This window comes from Halichoerus grypus, chromosome 13 (assembly GCF_964656455.1).
Source record: "Halichoerus grypus chromosome 13, mHalGry1.hap1.1, whole genome shotgun sequence".
Lineage (NCBI taxonomy): Eukaryota > Metazoa > Chordata > Mammalia > Carnivora > Phocidae > Halichoerus > Halichoerus grypus.
In genome coordinates this window covers 84753392-84770344 of record NC_135724.1, presented here as the reverse complement: position 1 = coordinate 84770344, position 16953 = coordinate 84753392, and the positions used below count along the sequence as shown (strand labels likewise).

General features: G+C 57.3%; 1 protein-coding gene across 2 annotated transcripts in view; it reads right to left on the bottom strand.

Moving 5' to 3' along the window:
• Positions 1 to 16953, bottom strand: part of RBM19 (RNA binding motif protein 19) — a 135092-nt gene that overhangs the window by 46276 nt on the left and 71863 nt on the right. For both annotated transcript variants that reach the window (XM_036123735.2, XM_036123736.2), the window contains exon 22: positions 3863 to 3968. In XM_036123735.2, coding sequence (XP_035979628.2) covers positions 3863 to 3968 — 106 coding nt within the window. The remainder of the gene's footprint in view (positions 1 to 3862; positions 3969 to 16953) is intronic.

Below are 16953 nucleotides of genomic sequence, written 5' to 3'. Positions count from 1 at the left end.
AACATCAGGGTCCAGAGAGCTATGTGGCGCCTGAGACAGGGAGAGAGCCGTGCACGTGAGCGCAGACCCAGGCCACCCAGGGAAGACCACTGCATCTGGGATGGTTCGAGTCCTTGACTTCCAGGCTTCCCTTGTCAGCCTCTGTCCCGCCCCCTCCACCTCGAGGCGGGAGGTTCTTCGAGAAACATCAGCTCATCACCCCTGGAGTTTTAGGGAACTCTGGCACTTTCAGAGGGACTGACACTTCCTGGCCTGGACATCAAGGGCCAACAAGCATCCTAGGATGGGGGAATGTGCCGGCTCACTGAGCCCGTGAGCCTGTGATGAGGGGAGACGGGTCTCCTCCAGCGTAGCGCCTCGGCCCCGGAGCCAGGGCTGGGCTTCCTGTTGGTGCATGGGGATCGGTCCACAGGGATCGGTCCACGGGGCTCCGCAGTGGCTGCACAGACGGATGGAGCTTGGCGGTCGTGGGGAGCCACGGGGAGGGAGTGATGCAAATCTCCTGCCCAATTCCCAGGGCTGCTGCAGGTTGGGGTGAGACAATGCGCACGCGGTGTACATGTCACATACAGAGCCGGTGCGATCGGTCGCGGGAGCCTCTGGCTATTGTCATCAGTTGCCTGGTTACTCCGAGCTCTGCCACGACAGCCTCTGCGGAGCCTCGTGCCGGGAACCTCTTTCCAGTTTGGGGGTGTGTGCTTGACCCAAAGGAGCCTGACAGTTAACAAAGCCCCTGATCACGTGCGGGGTGGGACACGGTGTTGCGGAGAAAGGTCGGAGGACTAGTGCATGGCGCAGGGGCAGTGCAGATGGGCATGTGTCGGGGCCCCAGCAGACGGCAGTGCCGAGGGGCTGCCTCTAGGGACCGACCGGGGCCTAATTCTCTCCTCTGCCAGCCGATGAATGGGCTGGTTGATGCTGGGGAAGGAGCACTGTGCTGGGAGCCAACATACCCGGGTTCAGGCCCCGGCCCCACCCAGAAACCGTTAGTTCCTCCATTGCTTTCCAGACTCATCGCTGTGTAGTGCGCTGTTCGTGACCCCCTCCCGCCTCTCCCCTCTCTCCTCTCCCTCACATCTGAGCACTGCCCAGGTCCCCGGGAATGGGGGGGGAGGCTCCAACACCAGGTTCAAGGGTTGCCGATGCCGAGAGTGACGACCTCCATCTCCGTGAGGGCGTCCTGCCAGGCAACAGGAGTGAAGCCCCCGGTGAGGGATTCGCGTGGGTCAGGGAATCAGTCAAGCCCTGAAAAGGCTTCTAAAGGAGGTCTCCGTCCTCGAGGGCTTCTGAAGGAGGAGAGCCATGCAGGGGAAGCCCGCCGTGGGAATGGGGATCAGGCACATTCCTCTAGCATTCCCACAAATTCCTCCTGCGGAAGTAAGCCGCGATCTTGGGGTGTTCTACTCGTGTCTCCCCACGGCCTCGCACTCCCTCCTCAGACTCCCAGCCACCCTCGTGCTGGTTTGGCACGTACAGTAGTCAGAGTTCTATTCACCAGCATGCAGCGCGCACGGCTCTGGGTCAGCGGCGGGCGCTACACGTGCCGCTCGGAAGACAATAAAGTTCTTCAGACAGACACCGAGAAGGACAGGGAGAAGCAGCTTCCCCAGGAGGCGAAAAGAGCGAAGGGATATGTGCAGGGAAGATGCGCTCCCGGTGGGTTCACACTTTGGCGAGGGCCAGCTCGTAGGGTGGCGGCCACAGGGGAGAGCTGCTGCAGGGGTGCGGGGATGCCAGGGCCAGAAGTGGCCCCAGAGCCGGGCCGGCCGCCTGTCAGAGCTGAGGGGCAGGAGGGGCCAATCCCGGAGGGGCTGTGAGTTGAGTCCTCCCTGTCCTCGGCTGCCCTTTCTCCTCCCGGAGCCCAGAATGGAAGGTGGGGAAGGGGTGAAGCGAGAGGAGTGACCTGCATTAATCACCAGAGGGCTGTGCTGGCCGGCCTTCGGAAACATCCTCTGCAGCCTGGCTCTGGTGCCATGAGCCGCCCACCCGGGCGCTTGCTCTGCCCTGCCTACCCGAGGGGCCCCTTCTGTCCCGGGGATCCTGGAGAATACAACCGCCCCGACCGCGTCCCCGCGATGTGGCACCTGGAACTGGAGGCTGGGAGCCCATGGCCTGGTCTGACCCTCCGGCACCAAGAGCCACGTCCGTTCTGACAGCACCCTCCGCCCCAGAGAGAGGCCGCCGTGTGGAAGACGGATGCCTTCCAGCTGCGGGGCTCGGACGCCTCTTCGCTCTGCTCTGTCCCATCCTCCTCCTTTTTAGATCAGCGCCCTTGGCACCAGCGTCACCACCTTCCTCCTCATCACAGCGAACACACGGAGCCCCCAGGGCCAGCGCCATCCCAAGACCACCACCCCATCCCAACCCCACGACCACCCGATGAGGAAAACCCTATCACCGTCTCATGAAGGGGGAAACCGAGGCACACAGAAAGTAAGGCGCTTGCCCACGGTCACCCAGCAGGTAGCGGCAGGGCCAGGAGTCCGACTCAGGCGGTCTAAGGAGCCCCTTCGGAAGAGGCAGCTCTCGGGGGCGGGGAGGGGCTCCCCGCTCCTGTTCTCCCCTGCTCACAGTCTGACGCAGGACCCCGATATCCAACAACGGCTCTGTACCCCTCACTGTCCTACAGCTGAAGAACCTGAGGTGCAGGGCAGGGCTCGGGAGGCCACGCGGCCGGTGGGAGGGCGGCTTCCCTCCGAGCCAACGCGGGTCCCCCAAAGGTGCCTGCTCCGCTGACGGGAACCGGGGCCAGGCAGGGCCTGCTGCGCGCAGGGGGTGCCGTCCCCTGCTGCCACGCACAGGAGGCAAAGGGAAAGACTGCCAGCCGAGAAGAAAGGGGAGCAGATGTCCGGACAAACGCGGCCACGTGTCAACAAAACAGGCACTTGAGTTCAAGACGCCGAGACAAAGGTGGCTGGCAAGGCTCCCCGAGGTCCCAGGAGTGCCCTGTGTGCCTGCGCGTGTTCCCAGGGCCCACAAAGGCTGCAGCTGTGTCCCTGAGATGTCACCTTCGGCTCCACCCACGGGGCCTCTGGCAACGGCAGCTCGCTAAAGGCCAACGGGTGTGATTCTAACAAACACCCCCTGCTCTGCCGAAGGCCGCCTCGTGCGACGTGGAGGGGATCCCGCCCGTCGCTTCACCGTACCCTTGAGGAAAGATGAGGCCAGCAGAGGGGAAACGCACAGGCTCATGATGGAGCCCCCAGACACAGCCGAACCCCCGACCACACCGCCTCTGCTCCCACATCTGCTGCCGGGCTGGGCCCCGCACCCACTGGACTGCCCCCCCTCCCCCTGTGCTGCACCGAGCCCAAATCCTGAGAGGCTTCCTTGCTTCCAAAATGAAAGGTGCCCTGTCTCCAAGGATCCTGGAAAATTCTGTAGCTGTGCTTATACACCTCCCTGGGCTGACCTCACCTATAACCAGCACAACTGAGAGGCCCCGGCCACGAGTGGGAAGATGAGGGGAAAGACGTGTGTGTCCCGGTGGCCGTGTCTCCTTCCCGAAGTGCTGGCCCCCAGCCCCTGCCATGCTGCACAGCGTCTCCCACGCCGCCCGCCTCAGGGTGCTCACGACCGGGGAGCCTGGGAAACCCACTGGCCTCCCTACCTTGTAACCCAGGTTCCTGCAGATGTCACGTGGGGGGGTGGGGAGGGCAGGGGACATGGAACTTCCCCTCCTCTAAACACAAAACCCAGGGCCTTTTCTTCCGAGGGAGTTGCACAAATTAGCAGGGTCAGGGAAAAAGCAGGAGAACCCCACAGGGCGGCGACACGCCCTCATCCATTAAGAGGTTTAGCTGCTTCTCCTACTAAGGGCCCAGAGGACAGATAGGGTAGGCGGCGGAGAGCTCGGTCTTACCTTTGCGTCCTGCTTCGTGAGGAAGTCCACGAAGCCGAACCCTCTGTGTGTGCCCGTCCCGGTCATCTTCTTAGGCAAGCGGACGGTCTTCAGCTCCCCGAAGGTGCTAGAAACAAAAGGCAAAACACGGCAGTTTAAGAAGAGAGGCCTGCAAAGGGGCTGGGGTACGTGTGTGGGAGGGCAGGACCAACTCTCACACATGAATCCTTTCTGGTTAGAAAAGAGAAGTACTCGCGGGGCACGTGTGCGTGTACACACACACACACACGCACGCACACACCATACAATAGTGTCGCCTCCCCACCGGCTATCACATGCTCCGGGGCATGACTGGCCTTCTCTCCTTTCAGGATCCCGGCCATCACGGTGGGCGGGGAGGGATGACCGGAGTTGGAGATGCTGATGGAGAATTTTTGGTTCCTCTCTGACAGGCTGGCACACTCAGCCTCCCCTTGCCTGTGGGCTATCTGGCAGGGGGCACGCAGCCCCGCACACGAGTGGCCAGGGCACAGGGCTGCACATGTGCACAGGCCAGGGATCCGGACTCGGAGTCAGCAGGGTCTCCTGACCTGAATCCGCCTGCACGGCTGAGCTGAGCACACAGCAAGTCTGCGTGGAGCGAGCAGGATGAGCCTCTGCCCCCGGCCCCGGGCCCCGGGATGTTTCTTCAGCGCTCAGTGCCGGAATGACACACAACTACTCCCTCTAAACCCCACATCCCCTACCTCCGGGCTTTAGTTTTGATATCTGCTAAGCCAAAGTCAGGCAAAGCTCTGGAGAAGAAAATGGCTTGGCTCCCCGTGACAGGGATCAAACAGGTAAACACAGCTTGGACCATCCCCTGCCCTCCCCCAACCTTCTCCTCCCAGATAAACGTTCGAGAAATTCCCGGACAAAAGGATCAGGCCTCTCTGGCTCTCCTGTCTCATTCCCCCACCCCAACCCTATCCCGATGGCCATTTATCAAATATATATGCACAAATTGCCGCCGATAAATATTTAATGTGTACGGCATCTGAAGAGGTGTTATTTTATTTGAAAATCTACACACACTTGTGGTTGGCTGGGCACACGGCACATACACTCAACGGCCTAGGATGCTTCAGGGCCAAAGACCGATTGGGTAAAAACACAGTAAAGGCCATAAGCTCTCGTGAAATGATATAAGCTAAATCCGAGGCGTTAACCCGCAGCCCTGCCAGCATGACCAGGCATCTGCCAGCCCAATTTCTGAAGGCAGGATGGTGTGTAAATGCGGCATTATGAATCCTCAAAATGAATCTGCACGTCTCCTCTGAGCTCCCCTAGCAGCTCCCCCCAAGGCTGGCGACAAGGCCGGCCTCCCGGGGAGGGGAGGGGCTGGAGGGGGTAGGCCTCGGAGCTCTGTCAGTCTTCCAGGCCTGGCTGAAGCTCTGGCTCATCCGGAGGGGGCTCGAGGGGGTGTGGTTGGGGCCCAGAGGCTGGGCAGGTGGGGACAAGCAGGAAGGTGAGGTGGGAGGGCCTGAGGAGTGGGGCCTGCAAACCCTGCTTTATTCTGCCACCTAAAGGCCGAAGCATCCCATGACAGGCATTGCCTCTCTTCCTGCGCGGGAGTCCCAGAGCCTCGGCCAGGGAGAGCAGTGGCCAGATGAGTTTTCTCGTAGGCTCATTCAGATAAACGGTCCTTTGGCTCCAAGTTCTTCAGAGAAATGTGGGGACCGCAGGGATGGTGCATCTGATGGCCATGAGGACCCGAGAGCGACAGAGGTCAGACTCAGACTGGTAAAAGCAGGCCTTAGCCAGCGCCTCCCACGTGCCCAGGCCATGCTGGGTGCTGTACGGACAAGGGTGCGGACGACCCTGCCCCAGGCTCCAGGCTCTCGCAGGCCCTGGCTTCACCACTGCTTCAACTCCAAGCAGCCTTTGCTCATCCCCCCCGGGCTGGGCTGAACGGCCCCCCGGCAGTCAGGGCTCCTCAACCAGGGCACTGTGATGTGGACACCTGGGCGCTCTCTGCCTTCCCCTGAGGCTGGAGCTCAGCTCTGCAACAGCAGAAACGACGTCTATCTTGCTCGTCAGGGGATCTGCAGCAAGGAGCCCAGTGCCTGGCCCAGAGGGGACGTCTGGTGGCATTTTTGGAACAAGCACACGGTAGCCCCGGGCTGTAGACGCGACCACTGGCACCTTGCCACTAACACCCAGAGGGCTGTGTGAGGAGGACGCAACACAGGCCGTGGGGTACGTACCAACAGCACAAATGTTCGTTATAGCCTTGCCACCCCCATTTCATGGATGGGGAGACTCAGCTCAGGGAGGCAGCGGTTCCGGATGTGAGTCTGGGCGGGTCTGATGCTAAGCGGGAGCTCTCTTTCCACGGCAATGTTTCATTGGTCCTTCAATTACCAGCATGGGGACTGGCCACTTTTGGGACTGGGGGTCTCTTTCGGAGGCGGGGCCCCATCGGGCGTGAAGCCAGAGCAGGGCGGCTGGGAATGGCCTGCTCGGACTCCGAGGGATCCAGTGACTTACCCAAGACCCCAGGGCAAGAGAGGGCGACTGAGTCCCAGTTCCCTGCGCTCCCGCCATGTATAAACTGCCCCCCTCTGCTGGCACGGATTCCAGTCCTGTCCCTTGATGGTCCCACTGGCCTCTGCCCAGATTTCTTCGTAACCTTGTCTAATTTCTGGTGAGTTAGCCTATGTGAGTGTGTGCATGACAGAGAGAGGGGGAGAGAAATGGCTGAGGTTAATTCTCTCTGCAGCGCGCTGCAAGCTGCAGATGCCCTATGCATGGCAAGCAGCTAAGGGTCCAGAGAAAGGCAAGGAAAATAATTAAAAGGTGGAGAAAAAAGCTGATGAGGAGAGGCTGAAGGCGGTGTGCTGATGTGGCCCGGAGAAGTGGCATCTCTGAGCTCGGCAGGGGGGCCACGGCAGAGGGGTGTCCTGGACCCACGAGGGAATGCGTGCATGGATCAGGGGCTCCTGTCCCAGGCAGCTGGGGGCCCTTAGGGAGGTCACAGCCCCCGTCTATAAGGCACAGAACACTGGGTCCGAAGACTCTAGTGGCTTCAGAAATCCTGTTATTCTTCAAGGGGACCAGGGAAACGGTCCTGATGAGCATGTTTCCCCCTTTCTTCTGAGAATAGCACGAGAGAGAGCTGGGACTTAAGGAGCAGCTGCAAGATTAGGGTTAGATCTTAGAAGGAACTTCCCGATGTCTGGGAAGCCCTGAAATGAACGGTGAGGCTTCAGACACCGTGATTGTTGCCGTGACCCCAGCCACCAAAGACCGGTTGCCTGTGAGGTGCTAGGCCTTTTTTAAATACACCGTTTCCGGGTATAACAACTGTGGGGACAGTAATGTGACTGCCTCTATTCTCCCAGGTGAGAAAACCGGAGGCCAAAGTGGCCAGGGGACCCGGCCATGTCCCCCGGCCACCACTTCTCCGGCCCAAGAACAATGCTGGGAAGGCGGCCGGCCCCGGCTGCTTGTGTGACTGTGCGGGATAATATAAGGCTGGTACTAATGATCTCAGAGCGATATCGAAAGAGAATTAAAAAGCAAAAAAAAAAAAAAAAAGGTTGGGGGGGAATCGATGAAGTACCTTTAGCTCCTTAGAGATAAGCGATATATAAATACCAGCCATTATTAAGGTTCTTATCGGACAGGAAGGTCCATGGAGCCATTTTTAAGAGTGGCTTTTGAAGGAAGTTCTGCATGTACCCTTGTCTCTGGGGGAGGCCCGGCAGGGCCGCCAGGGACCAGAGAGGGAAGGAAATCGCGGGGCGCCCAGGCGCTCCCCCCCACCCCCTCCCAGCCCAGACCCTGCTGCTCGGGGAAGGAGCCGCGTGTGCTCCCCACTGTGTAGATAATAGAAACCACAAAATAGCAATTACTGTATCAGAAGCTGTGAATAAAGAGGACATACCGGGCTTTTAAACATGGCCCTCCTTCCCTCCCCCACCACGCTCACACTTCATAACAAACTCACACCTCACTTTTCCAATTACTTCATTCACCTTGGGTTCAGCAATTACTGCCCCACGCCGCAGCCCCACCCCCTCGGCCGCACCCAGAGCACGTGACTGCCGGCAGACCGGTGGCTTTTCCACGCCTGGAGTTTGTTGTCACGTTTCTAATTCCTTCTGAGGTGTGTAGGGGTGGGAGGGAGAGAGGGGAGGGAGAGCTGGGGGAGTGTGAGGTGTTGAGCGAGGCGAGCCAATTATGCCCAGCCCTCATAAACAGGTCTGGGCATGCAAATCATGTCTGCACACAGGCCTGAACGCAGACACAATGTGTGTGTGTGTGGTGTGCGCGCGCACACGCCGGGTGTACATGTGGGGATCTCCTCCCTCTGCACACGCTGCGTGCCCCCCAACCGGACTCCAGCCCTGGCTGGCGGCTGCTGGGGTTTGGGCTCTGCTCCTGAAAAGGGATGAATCCTCCTCTCTCTCCCCTCCTTGTTTGAAGCGATGGGATCAGGAGAAAGGAGTGAGAGGAGAGGTGAGGGCGAGGCACAGAGAACCCTCCAGAGATGCAGAACTTGACAGTTGTGCATCTCCTCTGATGCCTGGCTTCTGGGGCTTAATGAGCTGACTGGGAGGCTGGCCTGCCCCTCGGACCTGTACGCTGACACCAAGTGGGGGTCAGGCACACCTTGAAGAGCCTCAGCCCCTCTGCTCCCAGGACGTAAGTCCTTATCACTCTCCTATTTGGGTCTGCTGGAGAAGCCAGCGGCCCAGCAGAGGTGCCGAGTCACGTGGGGAAGTTTGTTGGCACGCCTCCTCTTCCACCTGCGCTCAATGCACTGCTGAGGGGGGAGAAAAATCTCAGCTGTCACCCAAGGGACCCAGAGTCAGCCAACAGTGTGGTCTCAACAAGATGAAGGGGTGGTCTGTGATAAGAATAAACCCCAGGCTTCTTTCTCTTCCTTCTGGAGGTAAGAAGAAAGGGCTAAATCTCCTGCCAAAGAGAAGCCTTTCAAATACACCCCCACCACCAGCACCAGTTTTCCGACACAGCGTCCCCCTCCGTCCCCCCGGGGCTTCCAGGCTACGGCCCAGCCTGTGGAGCCTCTGCTGTACGTGGTCTCACACAGTCTCAGGGGCCACGCATTGCCATTCCCCTTTTGTCAGTGCGGAGAATGAGTCTCAGGGAAGTCATGTGAGTTCTCCAAGGTTACTCAGCAAGTCCTTACTACCAGGGGGTGCGGTGTCCCGTCCGAGGTCCCACAGGTGGCAATGAGCTGAGCGGGGCTCCAAGTGGGCAGCTTGTCCCCTTGTGCCTCTGATCACTCAGCATTTACAAGCCCTGTTTGCGCAGCAACAACCAACCCAAGGTTCCCTGTGTACTAGGTGCTGGAGGGAGGCAACGGTGGGTCAGATGGGGACACTCGCCTGGCGGGCAGGCATGGGGGCCCCCTCTGCCCTGCAGACACAAGAGGGCTCTGCAATCAAACCTCTTAACTCAGCCGATTAGGGGCCACAGCTCAGGGCTCCTGATCTCTCCCCTCTGTGCCCACCGTCCTAAAGAAGGGTCTACCCGTGAACTCACGGACCCACCAGTCATTCCCACTGGGGAATGAACGTGGCAGGTGGGCAGCTGCTTTGCCTGGTGTCCCGTCTTGAGGCCTCCCTAACAGTCCCCATGTGGAGAAGGGCCCCAACTGAGGCAAGGAGAGACAGACGGGTCGACGAGACAAACCCATCCCACCGTCTATGATAGGTGATTTCTGCAGTACAGAGAGGCCTGGGCGCAGGCCCCAACACCCCACTTCTGCAATGCGACCAAACCAAAGCCTTCGATCAAGGCAGCCTTGTCCAAGCCTTCAACCTCACACAGGGAGAAGGAGGCTAATCCAACAACACTGGCTTTCCTCCTGCTCCCGAAACCGCCAAACTTATGCCTGCCTCAGGGCCTTTGACCCTACTCTTCTCATGACCTGGACCTCTCCTCCTTACCTAGATGTGCCCACAATCAACTCCTTCCTGTCATTTGATCTCGGCTCAGACGCCACCTTTCCGAAGAGGCCACTGTATTTAATGTGGTTCCCTACCCCACCGGCCACTCTGTCACATCTGAGCACTGTCGGAAATGGCTTGTTTACTTGTCTCTCCCCTCCCTATTCTAGAAACAGAAAGAACACTCCACGACGGCCGGGTCCTTAGCCCCTGTTGCATCCGCAGAGTGCAGGCCTATACCTAGCATGTACTCTCAATTCAGTCACGCGTTCGGCCTTCAGAGTCCTGCCCGAGTGCCAGGTCCCTATCCTGACCACCCATATGCTACTGGGGCCGCACGGTCACGTTTGGGGGGCAGAACACCGGGTTCTTCTGTCCTGAGGATGCGTCTTCATGTAACCGCAGGTGATTACAGGAGTGTGTGGCCCCCGGGGAAGCTGCTCCCTCCAAGGCACCCACATCCATCCCTTTGACTGCAGTGCATACGTTGCAGCAAACAAACATGGGGCCCAGGATTTACCAGGGGTCTAGGACCCAGACAATGAAGTTCAGAATTGAGCCCCGCTGGGTAAGAGAAGACGCGGTTCCCTCCAGACAGCCTCGGCCGAGGTGCGGACGCGGGCGGGGAGCCTGGCTGTCGTTGGCCTGCCGCAGCCAGTGTGTGCTCCCCCAGAGGGAGTGCGTGTAGACCGCGGACTGGAGCCTATTCGGGCACTGGCTCTCGGAGACGTTTAACCGAGACCAATTTGGGCATGCGATTTCTTCCTCTTTTGTTCTCTCTCGCTCTCTTTTTAAAGGGTGACTCTTAGACTGAACTTTTCCAATTACTCACCACTCATCACGGTGAGAGCCGGATGTAGAAAGGTTACCTTGTCTCCATCAGAGCAATCCTCCCTTTCACTTTGGCCTCTTGGAGGCTGAAAAATCGCCTGGTTTCCAAGAAAGTGAGAAAGGAAGCACAGAGGACAGCATTTAGCTTTTCTCAATAGCCTTTCATGGGGTCCTTTCCAGGCAAGCGTGACCCTCTCGTTTTCTAGATGAGGACTCCTGGGGACGAGCAGTTAAATGCTATCCCTGAATCAGAGTTGGGGCCTGCGTTCCAGGCGGGGCCCACACTCTCTCTCCAGAGGCTTCCGCAAGGAGGGCACATGGCCCCAAGGGATGGGACCTTCTGGCCTGACTCTGCCCTCACCAGCTGGGTGACCCTGGCAGTCGTTTCCAGGCTGGACTGATGGGGGAGAGCAAGTGAGTGAGTGAGCACATGTGGGAACACGTGAGAGGACCGTGGGAACCTGCTCTAGGTTCAGGACCCCGGCTCCACCAAAAGGGGGCATGGACGACTCAGCCCCATTCTGGATGGCCAGTGGGACGCCCAGGCCCAGGACTGGCAGATCTTCTCTTTCTTCTAAACCGTCCCGCACTCCAGATGCTTTTGAGAAATGCGATTTCCAAATATTGGTAACACAGTCAAAGCATTCTGGACCCTGTGTCGCCAAATACAACAGACACAGCCTGTGGGCCGCCTGTCCATCACCTCCACATCCGAGTTCCCGTTCTGGTTTGGTTCCAAGAAATCAGAAGGGCTGCCGTACTTCCAAAGTGATGAAATTTCCTCACCCCCTTGTTAGCCAGGACTGGGTCTCTCCTGGCCGCCTGCAGCCCAGCGGCCCCAGCTGGCTTGGCTTCACACAATGTGGTCTCTGTGGAACTCTAAGCTCCATGAGACGCAGAGGGTCTTGCCAGTGCATTTTGCTCTATGGCATCTACTCCAGGGGTGGACCGCTTACGGCTACACATCCACCGAAGGAATCACTGCTCATCATCCTCCAGGACCCGGACCTGGATTTGAGGCAAGAAAGGAATCCAAACGTGCCTCGTCCTTCAGATACTACAAGTCCTTCACTCACTGGGCAACTATTTCCTGAATGTGCCCTGAGTGTAGACATTGAGCTCTGTGCTGGGAAAGAACAGCGGGCCAGGCATGCTCTGCCCTCCACAGGGCACAGCCTTTTTCTCAATGACTGATAAGCCTGTGGTTTTCAATTTTTTTAATCCTGGGCTTGATGCACATTCTCAATAAAATAGTTATGAGCATTCATCCTGAATATACGTACACTTTTAATTTGTAAATGTACTTACGTACTGCTGCTTCACTCTATACGTACACCATAAAATATTTAAAAATTAGGCCATCTGAAAGGATAAGATAAAACATACATAGAAACAGAAATTCTAAGGTTTTTCTCCTGCTCCTCCAACTGACTGTCACAGGTCTGTTTTGGAGTCACATCCTTTGAAGGCACACAATGGGCCGGGCATTGTATATAAGTATATCCCACGTATAACTTCATGCCATCCTCAGCAATCCTGTGAGGCAGGGGTTATGGGCCTATTTTAAGGCTCAGGCTGCTTAAGGGACTTAACAGAAAACTCACAAGGCTATATTAAATGGTAGAGCCAGGACCCAACCCTAGGCCGAAGGAAATTGTAAAGCCTGTGCTCTTAACTAGAGGGGGTCCATCTGTGCGTGGCTGAAGGATTCAAGAAGCGACTGAAGGTTGAATACTGTCTGCTGAACCTGAATATAGTCCTTAGGCAGAAGATGTCATAAAAGTAGTTTTAAGGTCAAAGGTAACCCTTTAAAAACAGTAGTTTTCAAGTTTGTCCTGAAAGATGTTAATAGGTATTTTTGTATAAAAAGGCTTCTGGAATTAAATAAATTTGAGAGCTAGCTGGTTAAACAGAGTTCAGCAAGCTTCTCTGCTGCAGACCTTGTCAGTGCTTTTAAGGTCTTAGGTGCATGGAAGGTGGATCTGGAAGAGTGACAGAGAAGACATGGTATTTCTCAAACTCATCTGGCCACCGAACCCCTCCTACCCCCAAACAAGAAAACCTATTAGCATCTCTCAGGACACAGTTGCGGAATACAATTTGGGAGATGGAAAGGCAGGTGGTCATCATGGAAGTCCGAAGCGCACACAGTGAGGTGAAGCCTCTAACTCGCAAGGGGCTCTGAAAGTGGGGAGCTGCTGCAGGGGTCTAGTTTTGAATGTGAGGGGCCAAGTCCCAGCATCACTGAAAGAACGGAAGTGTGGAGTCAGACGTGGGTTCAGATCCCAGCTCTACACATGACGTCACCTTTCTGAGGCTCAGCTCTGTCACCTGAAAAATGATCACCCCACCCTACAAGGCTGCTGGATCCAGGGTTCCTGGCATATGACGGGAATGAAGAAATGGAAGCTCTAGACAAGGATGCTCTCAACCATTAAAAGGATCTGCGCTGGTGCCAAGGAAGGGACAGCTTCCAAGCCCTTATGGGGTTTCAGGTCGAAGCGGAGAAGGAGAAGGCTGGGCCAGGCAGGCCCCTCCTGGTGGACCCCAGGGGCTTTCAGCCACGAGCTGAGAGAGCCAGATGTGATCTTGTGACTCTTGGTGCCCTGAAAAAAAGCAGCAGTTCTCCATCTTACCCACATGACCTACCAGTTTTATAAGATAATTGGAAGAAACTGTCCCCGGGGAGGCATCCTTCAGCCAGACCCAGGCACCCCTGTTTTCCCTTGGGCCTAGCTAGCCCATTCGAACAGCTTGTGTTCCTTCCTCCTTGCGGAAGGAGAGGATCAAGACACCACCCCCGACCTGGGGCGCACATTCTGGTCAGTTCCACGCCTCTGCCGGGGTGAGTTAATGAAATCCACAGCAGACGCTCTCCCCCACTTTCTCCCCCTCCGGTCTTCAGCTGCCTCAAGTACAGCTAATCCCATTACAAGAAAATAAAGTGGATAATTCAGGCTAATGAAATCGTTACAAGAATGTGGCCAGCCAGAGGTGGACATTCAGAACCAATTTAACACCCTTTGGTGTCATTATCCTCAGAACAGGCAATGTTGGTTGAGGAGGAAGAAAAAAAATTAAAAAGGAAAAAAAGAAAACCCAGCCTCTTTCTTGTTGGCTTAAATCTGGTTAAAAAATGGATCTGCCTCGTCTCTCGCTCACTGTTATCACCTCTGCCAAGTCTGCTATCTCCACGGTAACCCCAGGAAATATCAAAGTGGGTGGAGAAACTCGGGAAGTCACCTGCCGGGTTGAAACCCGTGGACCCCTCCACACCTTTCGTTCTGCCCAAATCTGCTGCTGCCCCGGCGAGGACCACTGAGGGATGAACCCCTGGGCCCCAAGCCATCACCAAACTCAGAAGCCTCTGACACTGGATTAAACTGTCTGTCCCTGGGGTCTGAGTGAGGCAAGGAGAAGCTGGGGTGACCTCCCGTGCAAAACAGGGCGGGCAGCAGGACTCCCTGGGTCAGGGTGGGCCTGGGGGGTGCTGAGCAGGGGGCTCCCCTTACCACTGGCCCACACCCCCTCATGCCACCTGCTGCCAGGTCATGGCCAGGCCTCCCGAGAAGGCTGAATTAAGGGTGGCCACTCAACTTCTGAACACCTGCTGCCCGCACTCGGTGCCCACCCCCGCCCCTGCCACGTCTCCACCACACTCAGAAAGGGCCCTGGCAATTGTATCTCTTTGGGATCTACCGCAATGCTCAGAACCTTAAGGAGGACGGCCTCATATCCCGAATTCCCATTATGTCTGGTTGGTTCCCATCAGCCTGGAGGCGGCTTACCCCCACACTGTTCTAGCCCCTCCAGCTAAGAGCAGGCTCTAGGTGCTCCTAACTGGGCAATGTGCATGGCAGGTGCACGAGGAGAAGAACACGAAGGGAAGAGAAGAGAGGACCCCACAAATGCGCGGAGAACTTCGGCCGAGCTTGGCGGGTTGGACACATAGTCACTGGGGGGTTAGAAAACTGCCAGGGACGGTCCCCCCGTCAAGAGTGCCCAACAGCAGCCCTCAGGCACCGACCCCCCCCCCCACTTACTCATCAAGAGTAAGGCATCTGGGGAGACTGAAGCCTGACAACCTAGCAGCTGCAGCTGTTGGGGTACACCAACCCATACGCCCCGTTCATGGCCCCCGGGCATCTCTTCTGACCCCACTGGGGGAGCAGCATCCACACACGCCTACGTGATGTCCCGACAGCATCTCCAGAACGGGGTGGGACGGTGGCAGGAGCCCCTACAGGGGTTCAGTGAACCCATTCAGTTCCGTCTTGGGAGCACACACGGGATGGGAGCCGAAGCCACTACTTAGGGGCCCAGGACAGAGACTCGGGGAGCCAGGGGCTCAGAGCGAAGCGGGCTGTGTGCTGTCGAGGCCACGAAGCTCCTGCCGCCTGCACAGATGCTCTCGCTCATCTAGAACCCAGAGAACCCGGAAGGAAGGTAAGAGCCCGCCATCTGATGACGACGCCACAACACCCACACCTTACGCTTCCGCCTGTCACCTATGGGAAAGCCCTTGACCCTGGCCCCTGCCCACCGAAATCTATCTACTTTTACTTTACAAACTTGTTTATCTAATTTCGCATCCCGGAGCAGCTGGGGAGGGCAAAGGGGTTAATAGTGGCAGGTGCCCCACAGGCCTCAACAAGTGATAACTGACAGCCATGGGTCAGGCCAGGGGCGGGCACACTTCCTCTGCACAGGGTCACACAGCAAATATTTTTGGCTTTGCAATGACTCAACTCTAGCGTGAGAGCAGCCACAGGCAATATGTAAATGAACGGATGCGGCTGTGTGCCAATAAAACTTTATTTACAAAAAAAAGGGGGGGAGGCTGGCACCACTTGAACCTTATTTTGCCAACCCCCGAATTAGGCCCCCTAAACCAAAATATGATATTTAAACGAAGTGGCACAACACAGCAGCCTGGGAATGTTAGCTGCAGGAGCAAACAGCGGGCACGCCAGGACGGCTCTGATCGCACCCACGTGGCAGCTGGGCGCAGCGTCCCGCGTCCAGGTAGGGAAAGGCACTGTGTATTTTAGAAAGACGTCCACTGAGTGATCGACATTTTCAGAGAGGACTGATGGTCAAAGGCATTTACTGGGGAGCCCTCATTGCTGGCGGTGAGTGTCCGGCCCCCCTGCCTAGAGACCTGCTCAGCAGAGAAGCAAGTAGACAGACGTGTAAAGGTCTTCTATTCCTCACTTTTCTGTCTCTGGTCACCCAGATCTTCGACGCCAGGCCCAACGGCCAGAGAGTGGGGAGCGGACCAGCGCTGGCTGATGCATATCATGTTCTGACACCACGCCGGATGCTCTACGTTCAGGGGCCAGAGCTCCCAGGGTGCATGTGACACAGTGAGGGGACAGCTGTCTGAGAGCCGGTGCCCTCGTCTGTGGAGCTCCCTGACTTCCAGCTTTGCCACACTTTGCCCCTCTGGGCAGAGTAGCCCACTTCTGCCCTGGAGCTAAGTCCTCCGGGTCTAGCTGAAGCCCGCCAGCCACTGGGAAGCCGTGTCAGGCAAATGATGGAGGAAGCACAAAAGAGGCCGAAAAGATGATGACAGATACAGAGGGCAGCTTCTAAAGAGCTCGGCATTCTAGAGGCTTCTGACACCTGCCATTAGGAGGAACACTCCAGACACCCAGCACATTAGAAAACCCGCTATGGACGCCCTCTACCACCTCCCTGAGAGTTCCAAGCATCCACCTGAGCTGGGAAGAGGCACAGAGTGTGGTCACCGTGTCCCCCAGGAGGCCCCAGATGGACAAGTCCACGCTGGGAGGTGACCACTTCTCTGGTCCACTGCGGTTCGGACTGGGGTGTGCCTCCGATAACTGAGTCACCTTAGCACCTGATCTTCCGAGAAAGCCAGGCCGACAGCCGCAGGGGATTACGGCAAGGCAGCTGTGCAAGAAGGCGCGAGAGGCAAATCCACAGCGCCGGCCAATCGATGGAAGGTGCTGGAGGCCATCCCGGGGGCATGGCAGGAGACAGGGAGTGAGGACAGTGATTCATGCCCCTGAGCCTGCCAGTGCGGAGGGGGAGGAGAGGCACTCACCCTGGCTGGGACAAATATTATTTTTAAAAGTCTGGGAAAGAAAACAACAATAAAACACCCCAGGCTCAGGGTGGCTGGCGAGTTTTGAAATGCAGGGAGAGGAAGAAACGGATTTGTGAGCGGGCCCATTTGTTCGGGCCAAGCAAACCAATGCAGAAGTCCATTCAATCACAGAAGGGGAAGGGGAGGCTGGGAGTCGGGTGGTCACCAGAAGCTGAGAGTCACAGGGGTCTAACCGGGGCCATGCCCAG